The following is a 17,914-nucleotide window of genomic DNA, read 5'->3' as shown; positions in this document are numbered from 1 at the left end:
CTTCCCACGGTCTCCACATTGAAGTTGCAAAGTACGGCAACAGCGTATCTGCAGTCATGTGACTGAGACTCCGCGTGGAGTAGACGAGTAGAATGACAGCTGCGCCCATTGGCTGAAGATTGAGTGTGATTGGACGAAAACAACTCGCCCGCTGTTTATCCGCACCCACGTTCGTGGCGCCAGCTCTCTTCAGATCTTGGACGTTAACCAAGTCTATTCGTGGACTATAGTCACACTCACTGGCGCACGCAGAGGGGCGAGGGAGCGAAGGTGCTAAATCAACATTTACAAATAAAAGCGGTCAATAACTCAGGTAAACCAGTGGTAAATGCAACCCCTGACCTTAAAATGACCACTGAATATCATTTTTGAGAGTGGAAAGTTATATATTTACGAAATATGTTAGTGTGTATGCCACCCCATAGAAAGCAGCTATGCACTATCCACCTTTACAATTTCAGCCCCTCTCGAAATAAAATCTTGCGTACACCAGTGGTCACATTGTCAATAAAGGAAGTTTTTTTGGTTTCGTATATCGAACATGGTGTGTGTAGTGCTCTGTGTGGCTGTAGCTTAACACTGTCTCTTTGGAATTGACAGTAGATGCACTGACAGGAAACTCAAACAACCAGGGGCGGCGCCAGAAATTTTCGACCGGGTGGGCAGAAGCTCCATATTGTTGGATTAGGGTGGGCAGTATAAATGTAAGACCATATATAGTATATATGTGTATGTAAGACGTATGTATCTCCTCTCTCTTACACTCCCGATTTTCCTCTTACTTCTTTTTCCTTTCCTTTCTTGTTTTCCTCTTTATTCTTCTCTAATCTGTTCTCGCATCTTATTCCATTTCCTTTTGCTATGTCTCTGATGGACACAATTATTTCAAGGAAGTGTTTACCCATGCGCAGCCATACATTCTAATCTAATTCTTTCATGGATGTTAATACAGTGAAATAAATGTGGATTAGGTTTAAGCTAGTGTTGCAAATACAAGGCACATACTTGATTTTATGTATTCGGCGACAGTGATAGGAAGTGCGATGGTAGACATTCGTGAAGTTTCTCGTAATTTAAATGCATGTTCCTGAGCATAGTATTTTCATCGTATGAGTTTTGGACTGAAAGAGTTTTCTTACTCCTTGCAGGTCACTTTTCTTAGCTTACAAGTTTTGTACAACTGACAAATCTATGTGAATATTTGTAGTAGCGGCGATTGGGTGCCAACGTTTGAGGGGCAGGGACAATATACTTTTCTTGGTAGAAAAGGCTTAGCATAAAGAGGCCATACTGCGGGGGCAAAAAGTGGCATAGTGTGGCTGGGGAACTGCATCCCCCACTTCCCGCTCCTCCTAATCGCCTCCACTGAATGTTTGTATTAAAATGAACGTCTTATTAGGAATGATTTAAAACAGACACGGAAAACCAATTCTTTGTTCATTGTCCATGAAGTATTCCTAGGCTACTGAAAGGCTATTTTGAAAAAAATATCACTCATATGTAATAAACAAGTAAGATTGAAAAATCTGTTCAGAATTGAAGAGATTATTAGCTAAGTTGCTATTCATTTTCTGAACAGTCATGTTACTAATGCGGGAGAAATAATACACGTATGGTTACATGAACATATTTTTTGAGGTAACAAAATGATTTAGGACACAAGGAATTCATTGAAGTTGATCACCGTACCAGTAATACATTTTTCATAGATGTCTTGGGTTGTATGGCATGACCATTTCGAGCACACTAGAATGTCAACCTCTGTCCTATGCAGCATACCCTGGAAACTTTATTCTTGCAGGGCAACGAGTCCCTGGCGCCTGGAACCACTGTCAATGTAATAACTTATGAGGGATTGTATTTTGAGTGTCGGCATGTGTTTGTTTTCGCCCCTTCGTTACTTTCATCTAATCACCATTGAACCTTATCGTCGTCATTATCAAAATTAGCAGAGAAATGACTTGAAATAAAACAAATCAACCAAAACTTACTCTTACAAAAATGGTGCTTCATTAGTTCATACCTCTTAGAAAGTTGAGGTGGTAGTTTCAATTGCACAGCGTTTCATTAGTGAAGCAAGGCAGCTAATTATTAAAGTCTCAAATATTTGTCTCAGGCAATCACCCTCTTAAAATGGATGCATCTTCTGTGGTGATAAAATGACACGTTTGGTGCGAGTTCTTTCTGTATATTTATTACCCAATGGCATAACGCTGCCGCATTAAAAATGAAGAGGTCCTTTGTTCGACTCCCCCCCTCCTCTGGTGAAAGCACAATGCAAACTGGTTCGGACTACACGTTAAACTGTAGGCTTAGTCCCGATTAACCTATCTGAGCATAAAAGTGGGCTTAAAAACGAACTTAACAAAAAAATCGTCTTCTGGATACTTCGTGACGTATTTTTTTCTTTACTTCAGCTGCGTCTGCAGATTCTGTTGACATTTTCGGCTGAATCATATGGCAAAATTTATGTGTGGAACGAGGATTTCTAAATAGGATAAGCCACTCATTAGCAATTGAATAATTCTGTAGCTTTATCCATACATAACTGGTTTATTAAAATGCATTTACTTAGGTATTGTAGTGATATAAAGTTGATATTTCGCATCTTCGCATTTGAAGATGACAGGTATATAAAAATTGTAATGAAATAAACAAAGGGACACTTCTGGGATTTCAGTGCAGAGCTAATTAAAACTATATTATACTCTGATCACAGAAACCCCAGCTTCGGCCGAGATCAAGAAAGTATGAGGGACCCTAACTCCACACCTCCTATACGCCTTCATGGCGTGGTACAAAGCACAGGGGAGTACTTTACATTATTTTTTTATTATACTCTAGCATACATAAACCCGAAGGTTTATGGCTGCAGCAACACAAGCCTTCCATCTGTCCCTATCCGGGGCAAGATCAATCTAATCTTTCCCATCCTTACCGATTTCTTTTAGGTCCATCTCAACGTTATCCATCCATCCTTGTATTGGCTTTCCTACTGGTCTCTTACCATCAGGTTTGCCAACAAGAATCCTGTAAACTATTCATTCGTCTGCCATTCCCGTCACATGGCCTGCCCATCTAAGTCTTCTTGATTAAATTATTCTAATAATAATTAAAAAGTCGAAATAATTTATTGTGTTCCGGAGGAAGTAACCCTAAGATGATGTTTCTATTTGTTTATTTAGAGATTATTTTAACCATACCCAGGTCGGGATTTATATACGTATGTGGAGACCCGGAGCTGTAGTCCTCAAGCTCACCCTAAATTCTGATCTAATCTTGATCATACCCTGCATAATTTTGAGCCTCCTAAGCCTACTAGCTGCTCTTAATCATGGAAGTATTCATTTGATCACAGTTTTTGTTTCAATAGCTCTAGTAATTACTTTCACTTTCTAATGACAAAATTGGCTTTTTATGGGTTGATAATATGTGAACACTTCAGCATAGATAATATTCACAAGTAAAATATACATGTTATGAACACCAGAATACACTTCTTTATTGAATCATGGATATATCGCCAAGTATATGTACTTATCGAATTTGATTGGGTGGGCAGTCGGGTGGGCACAGGAATTTTTGGGTCGGCACTTGCCCACCCGTGCCCACTCCTGTCAAACAACCAATGGCATTCAGAGTTGTTTGCAAACGTCGTCAGTCACATACTGTCTCGGCAAGGTCATTTAAACAGTCAGGTTTTTCTTCTTTTTTTTTTACCAAGTTGCACCATTGTACCTTTGAAGTGACAATTCGTAAATATAAGAATCAAGAAATAAGTGAAGCATTGATTTCACCTTAATACTGTATAAAATTAATTGGTAACTTCTGATCTGCCTGATTATGTCTTGTTCCATCTTGATTTCTAACATACTTTATTTGTCAACTCCTGAAATAAAGATGAGAAAAGTATGTATTTCGTATTTTTGTTATCCAGCGTCGCTTTTATGCCACTTTTGGCTAATCAACGAAGAGGGTGATATGAGAAAATTGATGAACGTTTACGAGGAACATTCATTCGCACGATGAGGTTTAAACCCTCTAACCCAGTAGGCCACCTACCTAGCAGACACAATGCGAAAGCTAACATTCTCTTTGATTTGACTTTTTTCTGGGACATTACGCAAGTGAAACTGAAATTAAATAAATATTGCATATTAAATATGCATTCACAGTTATACATATACATTCACGATTATTTCAACTGTGAAATTCCTAATGTTTCGTGCAGCAAATGTAAAAGTTCGTGTAATCTCCACTTTATTCTCAGACAGGTAAAGCGGAACTGGACTTACTGTTTTTTAAAATGGAATTCGAATCAATGTGCTTCAACATGGATTCGAATCCGGACCCCTTGGGTGCAAGACGACAGAATTCCCACCGTTCAAACAGCAACAAGAAACGTGTGTGTGTGTGTGTGTGTACGTGTGTGTGTGTGTGCGCGCGCGTGCGTGAGTGCGTGTGCACATTCATATTTTCCTCTGTGAAATGTGAATCTGAAAGGTCTTGATGTGTGTGTGTGTGTATATATATATATAAAGAGAGAGAGATTGGTTTGTTGATTTTGTGTTTTAAGTCCACTTTATGCACAGTAAGGCTAATCGGGACTGGACCTACAGTTTAAAGTAGGATCCGAACCACAATCCGCCTCCAACGGGTATCGAACCCGGGACACTTTGATTACAAGGCGACAACGCCACCACTGCGCCATCGGGGAGACCCTAGAGAGAGAGAGAGAGAGAGAGAGAGGGGGGGGTAGCCGTCTCCAAGGTATCAGTACAATTAATTTCAAATTATACGTATATATAATTAATTTTAAAAGTAATGTATCTGCTTAACAGAGGGAATGTATAAATGTTGTCAACAGTAAATTAATCAAGTTTGTAAGTTATTGTCATTCAGAAGATAAGGCAATCTAATTAGTCTGTTACGACAAATCCGTATTATCTTGCCAATAGGAAGCAGCTCTAGTTTAGATACAGAACGACAACTATGCTGCTGAAGCAAAATGACCACGATCGCATGTACTACAATGTCTGCTAATCGTACAATATCAATGAAAAATTTTCCAGTTTTGAATTTCTTGGTAAGCTGCATGAAGACCTTGGCTTGTATGGTTTTGATCGCCTTCCTACTTTTACAAATAAGCGAACAGTTCTCTCCCCTTCCAAAGAAAAAGCTACGCCACACTGAACAAGAGGAACGCCTAAAAGTGTTGAACAGGGAATCGGGACAGGACCAGTCTGTTGAAGCAATATACGATTCGCTGGTCACCGATAGATGTCAGGGTTTTAGCTCACTTGGATTTCCAGAGGTATGTTTCATATATTCATTCGAATGTTTCTAAAATTGTACTAACATTAAAAACATATGAAGAGCAAGAATACGTGAATTCATAAGCCTGGTATTATATAAAAATTATTTTATGATTCACTCTTAACTGGTAAAGGGCCCTTTGAAACAACGTTATTTCATTTTTATGTTCATTTGTTTATTTTTATTCACTGCTTGACTGATGTTTTCCTTCCTACCAGATTCTATATGTCCTATTCTATTATTACTTGTCTTTTCAATTACAAAAAATAACACAAAACAGTATACTTTTGTATTACAGCATGTATCTGGAAATTGGGAACTTCAAATAGGTTCTTCCTCTTCTATATTGTGCTATACCTTATCCTTTGGAAATGGAAATTCCAGTACATCGTTTAACTTAACTCTTCAGTCTATGGGCCAGACGTTAGTGATGCCTTGCAACATGACACACCAAGAAAGATACACATGTGTGCTTGGTGAAACATGTGAGTATTGTCTTGAATCATGTTTTGTGTATTATTTCAATTCACAATGGCTGACAGCAGCTCTGGGAAGTGTTATTTGAAAATCATATAAGACACCCAATTTACTGTTCGTACAAAGCATAGGCGCCGACTCCATGGGGGCAGAGCCCCAAAATAATTTTGCTTAAGAAAATATAATGTACAAGTATTATTTTGATTCTCTTGTAAAATTTACTCTGAATTGTGCCACATGAACTTCACTTTAAATACACATTTGAAATGTTCCAGACCATCAACTTTGGGGGGCTGAGACAGCTAAACCATAAACTTTGGGGGGGACTATGTCCAGAGACACCAAAACACATGACTTATTACTATACACTAAGTATATAATTATGAGTATTTTAACATTTTTATTAAAAAGAGTTTCAAAAGAAAATGTGCATGAACTAGGAGAGTGGATGGGACGTTCGGGCTACAAATGGCTCTCACATGACATTCAGAACGAGATCATTGATATATTAGGGAGATCTGTTTTGCGCTCCGTGGTAGCAGATATTAAAGTCAGGAATATTTTGCTCTTATGGTTGACGAAACTTGTGACATTTCCATCCGTGAACAATTGAAATTTTGCATTCGAACTGTAAATGAAAATTTTGATATTTTTGAGGAATTCGTAGGCTTTTATGAGATTCCGAACACTCAGGCCAAAACTTAAAAAAGGGAGTGAGTGAGTCATTCATTAATTTATTTCAGTGATAAACTCCCCCCCCCAATAATTTTGACAAGTCGGCGCCCCTGCCAGAAAGTGAATAGGAGGACAATACAATTTCGTTAATAACCCATTACTTTGTGATTGAAGTACTCTATACATATACATGTGGTTTAGCAATAAAGTACTTATTCGGATGCGTTTAGAGAAGTAATGTTGCTGCTGACTGTACATGTTTTGGTTTAGCAATAATGTACACATTCGGAGGGGTTTAGAGAAGTACTTTTGCTTCTGACAATACATGTTTTGCTTTAGCAATAATGCACACATTCGGAGAGGTTTAGAGAAATAGTTTTGCTGTTGACTGTACACGTTAAGATTTAGTCATGAAGGACACATTTTGGGAAGTTTGAAGAAGTACTGTTACAGTTGACTGTAGCCTACATGTTGTGGTTTAGCAGTATACATTAATTTAAAGCAGCGGAGTAACTCTCTTATTTGTGTCTGCAAAATGCCATTCATTATCTTAATTACCCATTCCTTGATTACAGATGATGTAGTAGTCTCGGTACCAATAGCTGTTGCAGGGAATTACATGATTGCAAAATTTTGCCAACGCACTTCAGGAAGTGAGTACAGCGAGATTACAACATGCGTCCTTACCAAAGGAGGATATCAATTAACAAACGAAGACATGGTTGTCATCAGAAGGTTCTATGAAGAGGAGGGAATCCTGGATAATATGACAGAACTTGATTGCGTGTATTAACAGGTTGACGACATGAAAAGCTACACAATTTGTAGATGTGTTAATATAGTAATACAATATATAAGTTGATTAATTCAGTGTATTCCGCTCGATATTGAATCTTGTTACCGAATGTTTCGGGTTCCTAAAACGAAAAGTACCAAGAGTAAAACACATAGACATTATTTTTCAATTTGGTAGTTAGATAGAAATATATAACATTAATAGCATTTGCAGTGAATTACAAACCACTAGTGCCAGGGGTCCCGGTTTTGAATCCCAACCTGAGCATGGGTGTTTGTGAGTGTCCATTCATCAATTTCATCAGATTGAGATAAATGGAGAAATGAAGACAAAGAAAAGAAAAGAGTGGTAACAAGAGATAAATAGTGAAACAGGAAGAAGAAAAGAACATATGAGACTAAATGAATAGTAAGTAAAAGGGAGAGATAAAAGACTGGAGACAAAGATAAATAAAGAAGTAAATAGTAAAAGAAGGGAAAAGGACGGAGATAAGTGCAGAAAAGTGAATATAAGTGAAGACAGAGAAAATAAAAGCGTGGTAAAAAGAGATACATAGCAAAACAGGGAGAGAAAAAGAAAATATAAGACTAAAGTAATGGTAGAAATAGGTAAAAAGTAAGTGAAAGGGAGTAGAAGATAGAAATACAAGACTGGAGAGACAGGTAAATGGAGAAATGAAGACAAAGGAAAGAGAAATAATATTAACAAGGAGACAAAACAAAAGGAGACTTGGAGACTGAAAGGTAGAAAGAGGTAAATAGTAAAAGAAGGGAAAAGGCCGGAGATAAGTGCAGAAAGGAAGACAGGGGTAAAGTTAGAGTGGTAGAAAGTGATAAATAGTAAGAAAAGGAAAGTCAAAAAGTTTCTTTCGCAGACCCGTGTCCCTATTTCAATAGTAAGGAATCTACAAAACTTCTCCATTTTGTACTCAACACTTCATTGAGTGATTTGGTTTATTTTACTTCACTTTTTGCCACGTTTGACTAATCGCGAAGATGAGGAAGAGTGGTGAGATGATGAAACTGATTAACGGACACTGGCAAAGAACCCCCATGCACAGGCAGGGATTCGAACCTTGGGTCTCAACAATTGAAAAAAGCCCGACACTGTGGCCGAGTGGTTAGCACATCGCGCTGCGACGCCAAGGGTCCCGGGTTGGAATCCCGGTCGGGCTTGGTTGTTTGTGAATGTCCATTCATCAATTTCATCATTTCATCACTCATCCCCATCTTCGCAAATTAGCCAAGAGGCACAAAACGCAAAGTAAAATAAACTAAATCAAATCAAAAATCAAATCAAACAATTGAAAAAAAAACTTCTGTAGTAGGCGTGTTCATTGCAGTGACGTAGTGTTTACATTGTAATCAAGGGATTCCCAGGTTCGATACACGTGGTACCTCATTGCACAGTTTATCGGATTCCAGATTTCTATAGTAGGTTCAGTCCATCCTATCTGAGCATAAAGTGTCCTCAGAACAAACTCTTGCAATCTGACAGGAAGTTGTAAACATCGAATCTAACCTTGAGAAAATGATGCGCGTGCACATACATAAACCCGTCGCTAGCCTCTAAACAAATTCCTCACACTTTCCCTTGTCTCGTAACGTGCCCATTTCCTATCTGTGCGCACCATCTCGATTATGATAACAGCTTTTATGGGTTATAAAACAGTTTATTTTTTTGCATTGTTACCCTTAGTAATTAAACCAAACAATCTTTATCTTGCTTACTTTTACCTACATCTTAATGGATTGATTGATTTGCTTTATTTTACTTTGCCACTTTTGGCTAATTTGCGAAGATGGGGATGAGTGATGACATGACGAAATTGATGAATGGACACTCACAAACATCCATGCCAGGCCGAGATTCCAACCTGGAACACCTGGCGTCGTAGCGCTAACAAATCCGCCACGGGGGCGGCACATCTTAATGGAATTGAGATTGCTGTGTACTACATGTCAAGATTATGGCGTTGAGAGCAACAATTTAAATATGAGAAATTTTAAGACCAAATCACATGACTACACGTTTCCTTGGCTTTTCTGGAATTGATGTCTAAGTAATGTGTGCTATAAAGATTTCCATAGGTAGAAAATTAAAAGTTATAGGAATCTTAAAGCAAGTACATCTGAAATATTGATTGATTTAATTTATTTTACTTCCATTTTCAGCTACTAGCTAATGGGAATGAATGGTGATAAGTTGATATGGATGAAGAGAAAATAAAAATACCTAAAGGCCTCCCCGATTGCATAGTGGTAACGTCGTCACATTGTAATGAAGGGATCCCTGGTTCGATACCCGGTGGAGACATACTGGTTCGGATCCCACTGTAAAGTATAGGTTCAATCCCGATTAGCCTTACTGTGCATAAAGTGCATTTAAAACACGAAATCAATCAATCAATCAAAACAGACACATAAGGGCAGCACGGAACACAAGCTACAAGGAGGATTATACTGATTGTGAGTCCAGACACCAGCGCCTCGCTAGTGTGTTAAAGGCAGTCCAGGGTCACAGCTGATAGAGAAAAAGCTGGAAAGAAATTCCCTTCCCAGTGATGATCGCTTTAGATTTTCAAGTCCACTATATGTACATAAAGGTTAATCGTGACTGGGCTTAGAGTTGAAGTGGGACCTGAAACATTAGGTGCCTTAAGCGGGTATCGAACTCGGAATCCTTTGATTACAAGGCGACGACGTTACCACTACGCCATCGGAGAGAACAAACAAATTAGTTTACATAACTTGTAAATGATGCTGCATAAAGTAGAAGCTGTATTAGAATGGTTAGGTATATATTCCTCAGAATAAACAACAGCCTGCGATAAATATAAATTTTTAAAAATTAGCAAGCAATACACAAGATCAGTGTTACGAAATCTATCGCTTACATCAAGAGTGCACTACTTAAATAGATATGCCTTTGCAAAAGCCTGGTTAGTGGGAACAAGAATACGATTGAGATCGCTAGTTACATATTTCTTGTGGTAAGGTCAGGTATTGAGAGGTGCTTATCACCAGGGAACGTATATATATGTAAATACATATTTAAATATGAAGTTGAAATCAGTGATATTTTGATATATTATATCTTTGTGCAATAGGCATGTAGACTCGAAAAATTCATCATTTTACATATTTTAACATATGGCCTAGTCGGTTTTGGCTCATATTTTACATATTTCCGAGCATTTCTTAATATATACTCCATATTCGGGCAATAACTAGATGTCCCCGTGTGACCGAATGAGTTGGGTGAATTTCTTGCGAATAACTGACAAATTTGAAATACATTCCCATTACTTCTTGCGATACTGAACACAGTTTGTCAATATAAATCCATCTTATAACAGACAACAGAAGGAAATTCACGTTCGAACACTTACAACAAAATTTTGTTATTCATTGTTTCGGAAACAGAAAATAAAAACACACATTTTGTGTTGTTTTACAATTAATGTGAATATAAGGGTATTATGACTTATAATAAAAGGTATTTTTTTTACAATTTTAAGTCTATGTAATTCTATATTTTGGTGAAAATAACTAAAAATGTATCACATTTTTATACATATAATTCGCAAATTAGCCAAGAGGCACAAAACGACAAGTAAAATAAACTAAATGAATGAATCAATCAATTATACATATAAATCCGTCATCTGCTTATCACACAGAAGTTAATCATAGAGAGCCAAGTGATCTAGGCCTGATGCACGTCGAGTGCATATCCTCGTTCTTGTTCACTCGCGTAATCTCCAGACATTAGTGCAACAGTCAGATAGCTGCACAGCGAAAATTCTTCGATCGATACTGGAAGCAATTTCTTTGACCTTGACCACGAACACAGAAGCTACATGCTACCAGAGACGCTTATCTTTTAACAACAATTGTGGAATGTGTTTATCGGCTGGGAACAGGAAGTTGGATGTAAAACCTACAAGTCAACGACTTATATCAATGCGAATTTGACTTAAATACACAACTGACGAAAGTAGATCATTAAACTTCCAACGGGGCCTGGAAAACATTTAGGCTAAGCATTTAACAAATAAAGTTCAATCCCTGTAGTATATTTTATATCATGACATAGACATAATAATATAGATCATAATTTATGAACTCGTATTATGTAATGAAGAAGACACTATAGATCATAGAATAGCTACATGTCAACACGTAAGTACGCAATGTGACAACAATTAAGAACGATGTTGAGTAGAATATGTCGCACTACATCAGCTTGTTATACTACAAAAATTGTAACAATCCCAGAATGTATGTACTACCTAAATACTAAATGGCAAACAGTGCGATGACTCAAGCAATTATATGTACTATACATTTAATTACAGGAATATTAAATATGCATTTAATCTTAAGGATTCTTTACATCATGGATTAATGCAAAAACAGAAGGAATTGTACAGATCCTCGAAGATCTAATATGTGAGTTACGCGTGTGATTTAAAAAAATCAATAATTTCACATACATCAATTTCTAAAACATCTTAATGTTTTAGACATGTGGTAGTATTCCAGTTTATATGTTGTTGTTTTTTTTACTTTTTTCGCATATATCAAGTTTCTATTCTCATTGTGGCAAACACAAACATTCATGTCCGAACCACTCCGCCACGGAGGTCAACTACTACTGGCCAGCTTCATACTACTTCCTCACTTCTTTGGTCGAAAAATATAGTTGAAAATTTGTCTTACGAATCGCAATGTTGCAAACTTTATTCACCTACGTTCTTTTTCTCACTCGTTCATTTCTAGGAGTTCATTGAGTTCGAAACCTGTAACTCAAACATTTCGTGGTCTACATTTGAAGTGCTATTGTTTTATGTTTGAAGCAATATCTCACATATGAGTATTGGTTCAAGATTTGGCCACGAGCAAGTATTTACACTTTGCACATGTAGTACATTTACGTATACGTTGAAGCCAAATAATATGCATATGCGTTTGTTCATCGTTCGACTCTTTCTCACAGCAACACAGGCAGATGTTCAGCTGTTAAGTCTACAGTGCCATCTATCGGTTACGACCGTAATGTAACATTGTCTTGTGACTGCTAGGTAAACATGTTTGTTCGGGAGACTAAGATATAGGACATAGTTGTTGTAACAGGATATGTAACTGCTTTTTGCATGTTTCTTCTACATTACTGCGTTGAAAAATACACTCGTGTTGCGAAAGGTTCGGTCTTCTTCGTAAGATGGGACTGTTTACGTCTCATGACCTCACTGTTTTCTTCAATTTCAATAAGATTTGTTCACACGTTGAATATACGTTTTTTCTGGTGCTTCTTTTGTGACCAGTTTCTGGTAAGTACCAGTTTCTTTCCTGGTTCTTTATAATTTAGTGAGTTACCTCTCTATGATATTATTATATCAGTCCCTTACGTTCTCGGGTGGAATATATTGAGATACTTAACTGTATTATATAAATAAGAATAGTCATGCTGTACAGTCGGATCCATGAGTATTGCGTGCAAATTGTTCATGACTATTTTCATTAATTTTTCTCTTACATCCTACGTGTTTTTAAGCTATGGATTTTTATATATGCTGATACAGAAGTTGTCAACAGCTTGTTTTGAGTTTTCTTTTAATTATTGAAGCTCATATTGGGTCAAATAAAGTGCACGAACATGGCGATGGTAATACTCATGGTTCCCACTGTACAGTTGAGTAAGTACGAGGGAAGTTATGGGCACTTTTTTATTTTTTATTTTTTTGCAAAAACATCTTTTTTTTTTCTTTTTTTAAAAAAAGTTTTCGAGTGCAAAATGAGTACTTTGTCCAAGTTCCGATTGATTAAATCCGAATGTATCATACTCCACAAGCATTTTTTTTACATGATTCGATATCTCTAATTGTGCCTGTTAACACAAACCTCAGTGCTGGTAGCAATTACTTAGTGGGTATTTTCTGGGGAACCTTTTTTTTTACCTTCCCAATACTCTTGATTTTTATTTGTGAGCAGCCATTCGTTTACAGACTTCTTCTGCTATCTACTTCACGTGCGGGGGTTGCAATGGGGATATTTCATCGCTAAATGTTTTCGTTGTTATACGGTGTACGCAGCCAGTTCTATTGCGCAATTGCCAAAGTAACTGCTAGCGGAAGGTAAACAGAGAATTCGCTGTGTCCAATATTCAGTTTTTTATAAATACAGAGTGTCCCACAAAGGGATTTACAATATTTGAATGTTAATAACATAGAAAGTATTACAGATAACCTGATGGAACTTTTTGTATCTGGATCTGTCATGATTAGTGCTTGTTAGTAGATGGGACTACCTTTAGTGCCTAACAATAGACCTTTTCATTGACATTAATGGCTTTTTTATTCAGTATCGAGGGGTAACGCTATTGTTAATTAATCAAGCGCCACTTGTCGGGGTTGGAGGAGGAGATGAATCATCGATGACTCATGCACACGTGAAATTAATGGTTTTCCATTAGTGCACAATAGATATTATTATGTATTCCGTTTTTACCCTAACCTAACCCTATTGTTGTACTTTATATATGCGTTTCGGCCGGATGTGAGTCATGGGTGGTTTATGCACACGTGGGAGTTTGGAATTAATGGTTTTCCATTAATGTACAAAAGACACTTTTGTGGAGTTCGGTTTTTTACCCTAACCTAACACTATTGTTGTATTTTATATATGTGTTTCAGCCGGATATGAGTCACAGATGATTTATACAGAAGTGGGAGTTTGGAATTAATAGTTTTTCCATTAATGTACAAAATACACTATTATGGAGTTCGTTTTCGGACTATTCTAACACTATTGTTGTACTTTATATATGTGTTTCAGCCGGAAATGAGTCACGGATGATTTATAATACTTGAAGTTAATGGTTTTGCCATTAATGTAGAACCCATTTGATGGCGTCAGGCAAGGGTTTCAGGCGTCGATGACGTCATGTGGCGACGATGCTGGATTATATTTGCTATAATTAAGGATCTGGATTTACCCGAATTCAACCGGTGCCGATGCGATCGGAGGTAGAAGATATTATAACACAATATATGGCGTTAGCCTATGTTCGCTTTAAAGACGAAGAAATTGAACGATGTAGCCTATATGAAAACGAAGTATACGGCAGAATACATGTTATTAATAATAATTGCTTTTAAAAAAGGGAAGAATACGCTTACAGCAAGAACCTGTTACGTGGTTGCATTCTACGTCACCCCAAACCGCGAGCGTTCATTGACGCGCGAGGGGAGAAAGACTCTCCATTGTTATGTTCCCCTTACAGGAGCTGAATGGTAGGCGGGCAGGTGGCGCCAATTTTTTTACACGCATGATTAATTTTCTTTGAGGTTCCAATTTTATTTTGCAGAAGTAATTTACGCGTTTCTCTTCCGCCTTTTGTAACATTGCAAAGACTATTTGACCTAAAGCATTAGGAATTTGGCTGAACTAGGTACAATCAGTTTCAGTATCTACAGGTTAAAGTGGATGCGATCCACTATTTGTCTTTATTTCTAGGTTGCGAACCACGGACCCTTCACCGTCGCCACATGACGTCATCGACGCCTAGAAACCTTGCCTGACGCCATCAAATGGGTTGTACATTAATGGCAAAACCATTAACTTCAAGTATTATAAATCATCCGTGACTCATATCCGGCTGAAACACATATATAAAGTACAACAATAGTGTTAGGTTAGGGTAAAAAACAGAACTCCACAATAGTGTATTTTGTACATTAATGGAAAAAACATTAATTCCAAATTCCCACGTCTGTATAAATCATCTGTGACTCATATCCGGCTGAAACACATATATACAATACAACAATAGTGTTAGGTTAGGGTAAAAAACAGAACTCCACAATAGTGTATTTTGTACATTAATGGAAAACCATTAATTCCAAACTCCCACGTGTGCATAAACCACCCATGACTCACATCCGGCCGAAACGCATATATAAAGTACAACAATAGGGTTAGGTTAGGGTAAAAACGGAATACATAATAATATCTATTGTGCACTAATGGAAAACCATTAATTTCAAACTCACACGTGTGCATGAGTCATCGATGACTCATCTCCTCCTCCACCCCCGACACGTGGCGCTTGATTAATTAACAATAGCGTCACCCCTCGATACTGAATAAAAAAGCCATTAATGTCAATGAAAAGGTCTATTGTTAGGCACTAAAGGTAGTCCCATCTACTCTTGTTGCCATTCATTTGTTTTCTTTAATTTCAGTTCAGTTGTCAGTAGTGACAAGTAACTGACAAGATGGCTGGGAACCTTTCCGTTGAGCAACGTGTGAAGCTATAGTTTGTGATTTTAAGCTGATTCTCAGCAACGTACACAATATACACAACCATACATTTTTGAATCCTTGTCCCGAGGTTCAAAACTTGCAGTACCTGAAGTTCTGTGGATGTTAGTTTAGGCAATAGACACGTGCTTATTCAAATTATAGCTTAACGCCCATTTTCTTTTAGATATATATATAGGTTTATTCACAATGTATTTACAGAAGTTATTGGCCGTTATTCGCAAAATGTACATTTCGGTGTACCCTGTCCCCCCTTCCCGAAGAGAGTGTGTAGACTCGCGTAGCCACTGGCTCCACGAGTAAAAAAAATATAACCCTCAGTACCAAAAAAGGTGGCTGAAGGTATGTGTGTTGTGTACCCGGTTTCCCACATGAAATAAACTATTGGAATAATGTGAAAAGAGCAAGTGTGTGTATTAAAAGAAAGAAAGAAAGTTAAAGTATCCGCCTATTCATATTATCAAGAAAAGTCTTCGTTTCGCCCCATAGAGAAGAGACACCCCTTTACCTCGCCGTATTGCACCAAAACATCTGAGGCCGACTGTTCCCTTCCCTTCCTTTTATAGGCCCCCGCTAATCACCTAACAGTTACTGGGAAGTTTCCGCTTGTCGGCTGTCCAGAAACACACCTACCTACCCAACGGCCAAGAATTAGCACGTACATGAATACATAGACATCCACAATATTACCAAAATACATGACACTAAAACCCGATCGATCCAATTAAATTAATTAATCAAACATATAAAATAAAAGAGGATCAAGTAATGGTTCGCCTCATTACAAACGGAAGTGGATTTTAAAGTGTTTTTGGAAATGTGAGAACATGATAGAAGTGCAGAGACGGTGGCGGGCAGAATTTGATGTTTGGACTTCTTGGGGGATCTTGTGAAAGTTTGTACCACTGCTTCCATCCCTCTTTCGTCCGATACTGATTTCTTTCTGCCACACCTTCCCAGATCACACACAGTTCCTTCCCCCTTCCCTCTCAAACTTGTCGCGTAATTTCGTAATTGTTACACGTGACGGTGGCGCAGTATCAAATTCTGCCCGCCATCGTCTCTGCACTTCTTTCATGTTCTCACATTTCCAAAAACACTTTAAAATCCACTTCCGTTTGTAATGAGGCGAACCATTACTTGATCCTCTTTTATTTTATATGTTTGATTAATTAATTTAATTGGATCGATCGGGTTTTAGTGTCATGTATTTTGGTAATATTGTGGATGTCTATGTATTCATGTACGTGCTAATTCTTGGCCGTTGGGTAGGTAGGTGTGTTTCTGGACAGCCGACAAGCGGAAACTTCCCAGTAACTGTTAGGTGATTAGCGGGGGCCTATAAAAGGAAGGGAAGGGAACAGTCGGCCTCAGATGTTTTGGTGCAATACGGCGAGGTAAAGGGGTGTCTCTTCTCTATGGGGCGAAACGAAGACTTTTCTTGATAATATGAATAGGCGGATACTTTAACTTTCTTTCTTTCTTTTAATACACACACTTGCTCTTTTCACATTATTCCAATAGTTTATTTCATGTGGGAAACCGGGTACACAACACACATACCTTCAGCCACCTTTTTTGGTACTGAGGGTTATATTTTTTTTTACTCGTGGAGCCAGTGGCTACGCGAGTCTACACACTCTCTTCGGGAAGGGGGGACAGGGTAAACCGAAATGTAGATTTTGGCCAAGAATTAACTTCTGTAAATACATTGTGAATAAACCTATATATATCTAAAAGGAAATGGGCGTTAAGCTATAATTTGAATAAGCACGTGTCTATTGCCTAAACTAGCATCCACAGAACTTCAGGTACTGCAAGTTTTGAACCTCGGGACAAGGATTCAAAAATGTATGGTTGTGTATATTGTGTACGTTGCTGAGAATCAGCTTAAAATCACAAACTATAGCTTCACACGTTGCTCAACGGAAAGGTTCCCAGCCATCTCGTCAGTTACTTGTCACTACTAGCAACTGAACTGAAATTAAAGAAAAACAAATGAATGGCAACAAGCACTAATCATGACAGATCCAGATACAAAAAGTTCCATCACGTTATCTGTAATACTTTCTCTGCATGCACATTATATTTGAGTACAGTGAAATAAAATAGTGATAATTAGTGAATATAGCTCTTATAACAACATTCAGTTAGTTACTTTGTTGTTAAATTCAACACAGGATTATAATATCATATCATATATCACTGCAGCATATAAGAGAAACTCGTACCTGAAAGAAGTTTGAAGATATTTATTGTAGAGGAACTGCAAGGCCATCATTGTCGCTCTGGTTTCTGTTTTCTTGCATGTTTCCCGGGAGAT

At 37.7% G+C, this 17,914-nt stretch overlaps 1 protein-coding gene across 1 annotated transcript; it reads left to right on the top strand.

Annotated features, from left to right (window-relative positions):
- Window positions 1-5,019: 5,019 nt before the first annotated feature.
- Window positions 5,020-7,275, top strand: LOC145980979 (uncharacterized). Its single transcript, XM_083114069.1, has 3 exons — window positions 5,020-5,314; window positions 5,615-5,801; window positions 7,044-7,275. Exons 1-3 carry the CDS (start codon window positions 5,033-5,035, stop codon window positions 7,259-7,261), a joined length of 687 nt encoding a protein of 228 aa, XP_082970195.1. The 5' UTR covers window positions 5,020-5,032; the 3' UTR covers window positions 7,262-7,275.
- Window positions 7,276-17,914: the final 10,639 nt, after the last annotated feature.

This window comes from Lepisma saccharinum, chromosome 28, assembly GCF_977018435.1.
Source record: "Lepisma saccharinum chromosome 28, izLepSacc3.1, whole genome shotgun sequence".
Classification (NCBI taxonomy): domain Eukaryota; kingdom Metazoa; phylum Arthropoda; class Insecta; order Zygentoma; family Lepismatidae; genus Lepisma; species Lepisma saccharinum.
This window is presented reverse-complemented; position numbering and strand designations above follow the sequence as displayed.

Bases quoted from the DNA above. Each gene is read 5' to 3' on its own strand.
- LOC145980979 (XM_083114069.1), top strand. From the start codon at position 5,033: ATGTCTGCTAATCGTACAATATCAATGAAAAATTTTCCAGTTTTGAAT. The intron at 5,315-5,614 runs GTATGTTTCATA...TTTGTATTACAG, and splicing joins GCTCACTTGGATTTCCAGAG to CATGTATCTGGAAATTGGGA. The intron at 5,802-7,043 runs GTGAGTATTGTC...CCTTGATTACAG, and splicing joins ATGTGTGCTTGGTGAAACAT to ATGATGTAGTAGTCTCGGTA.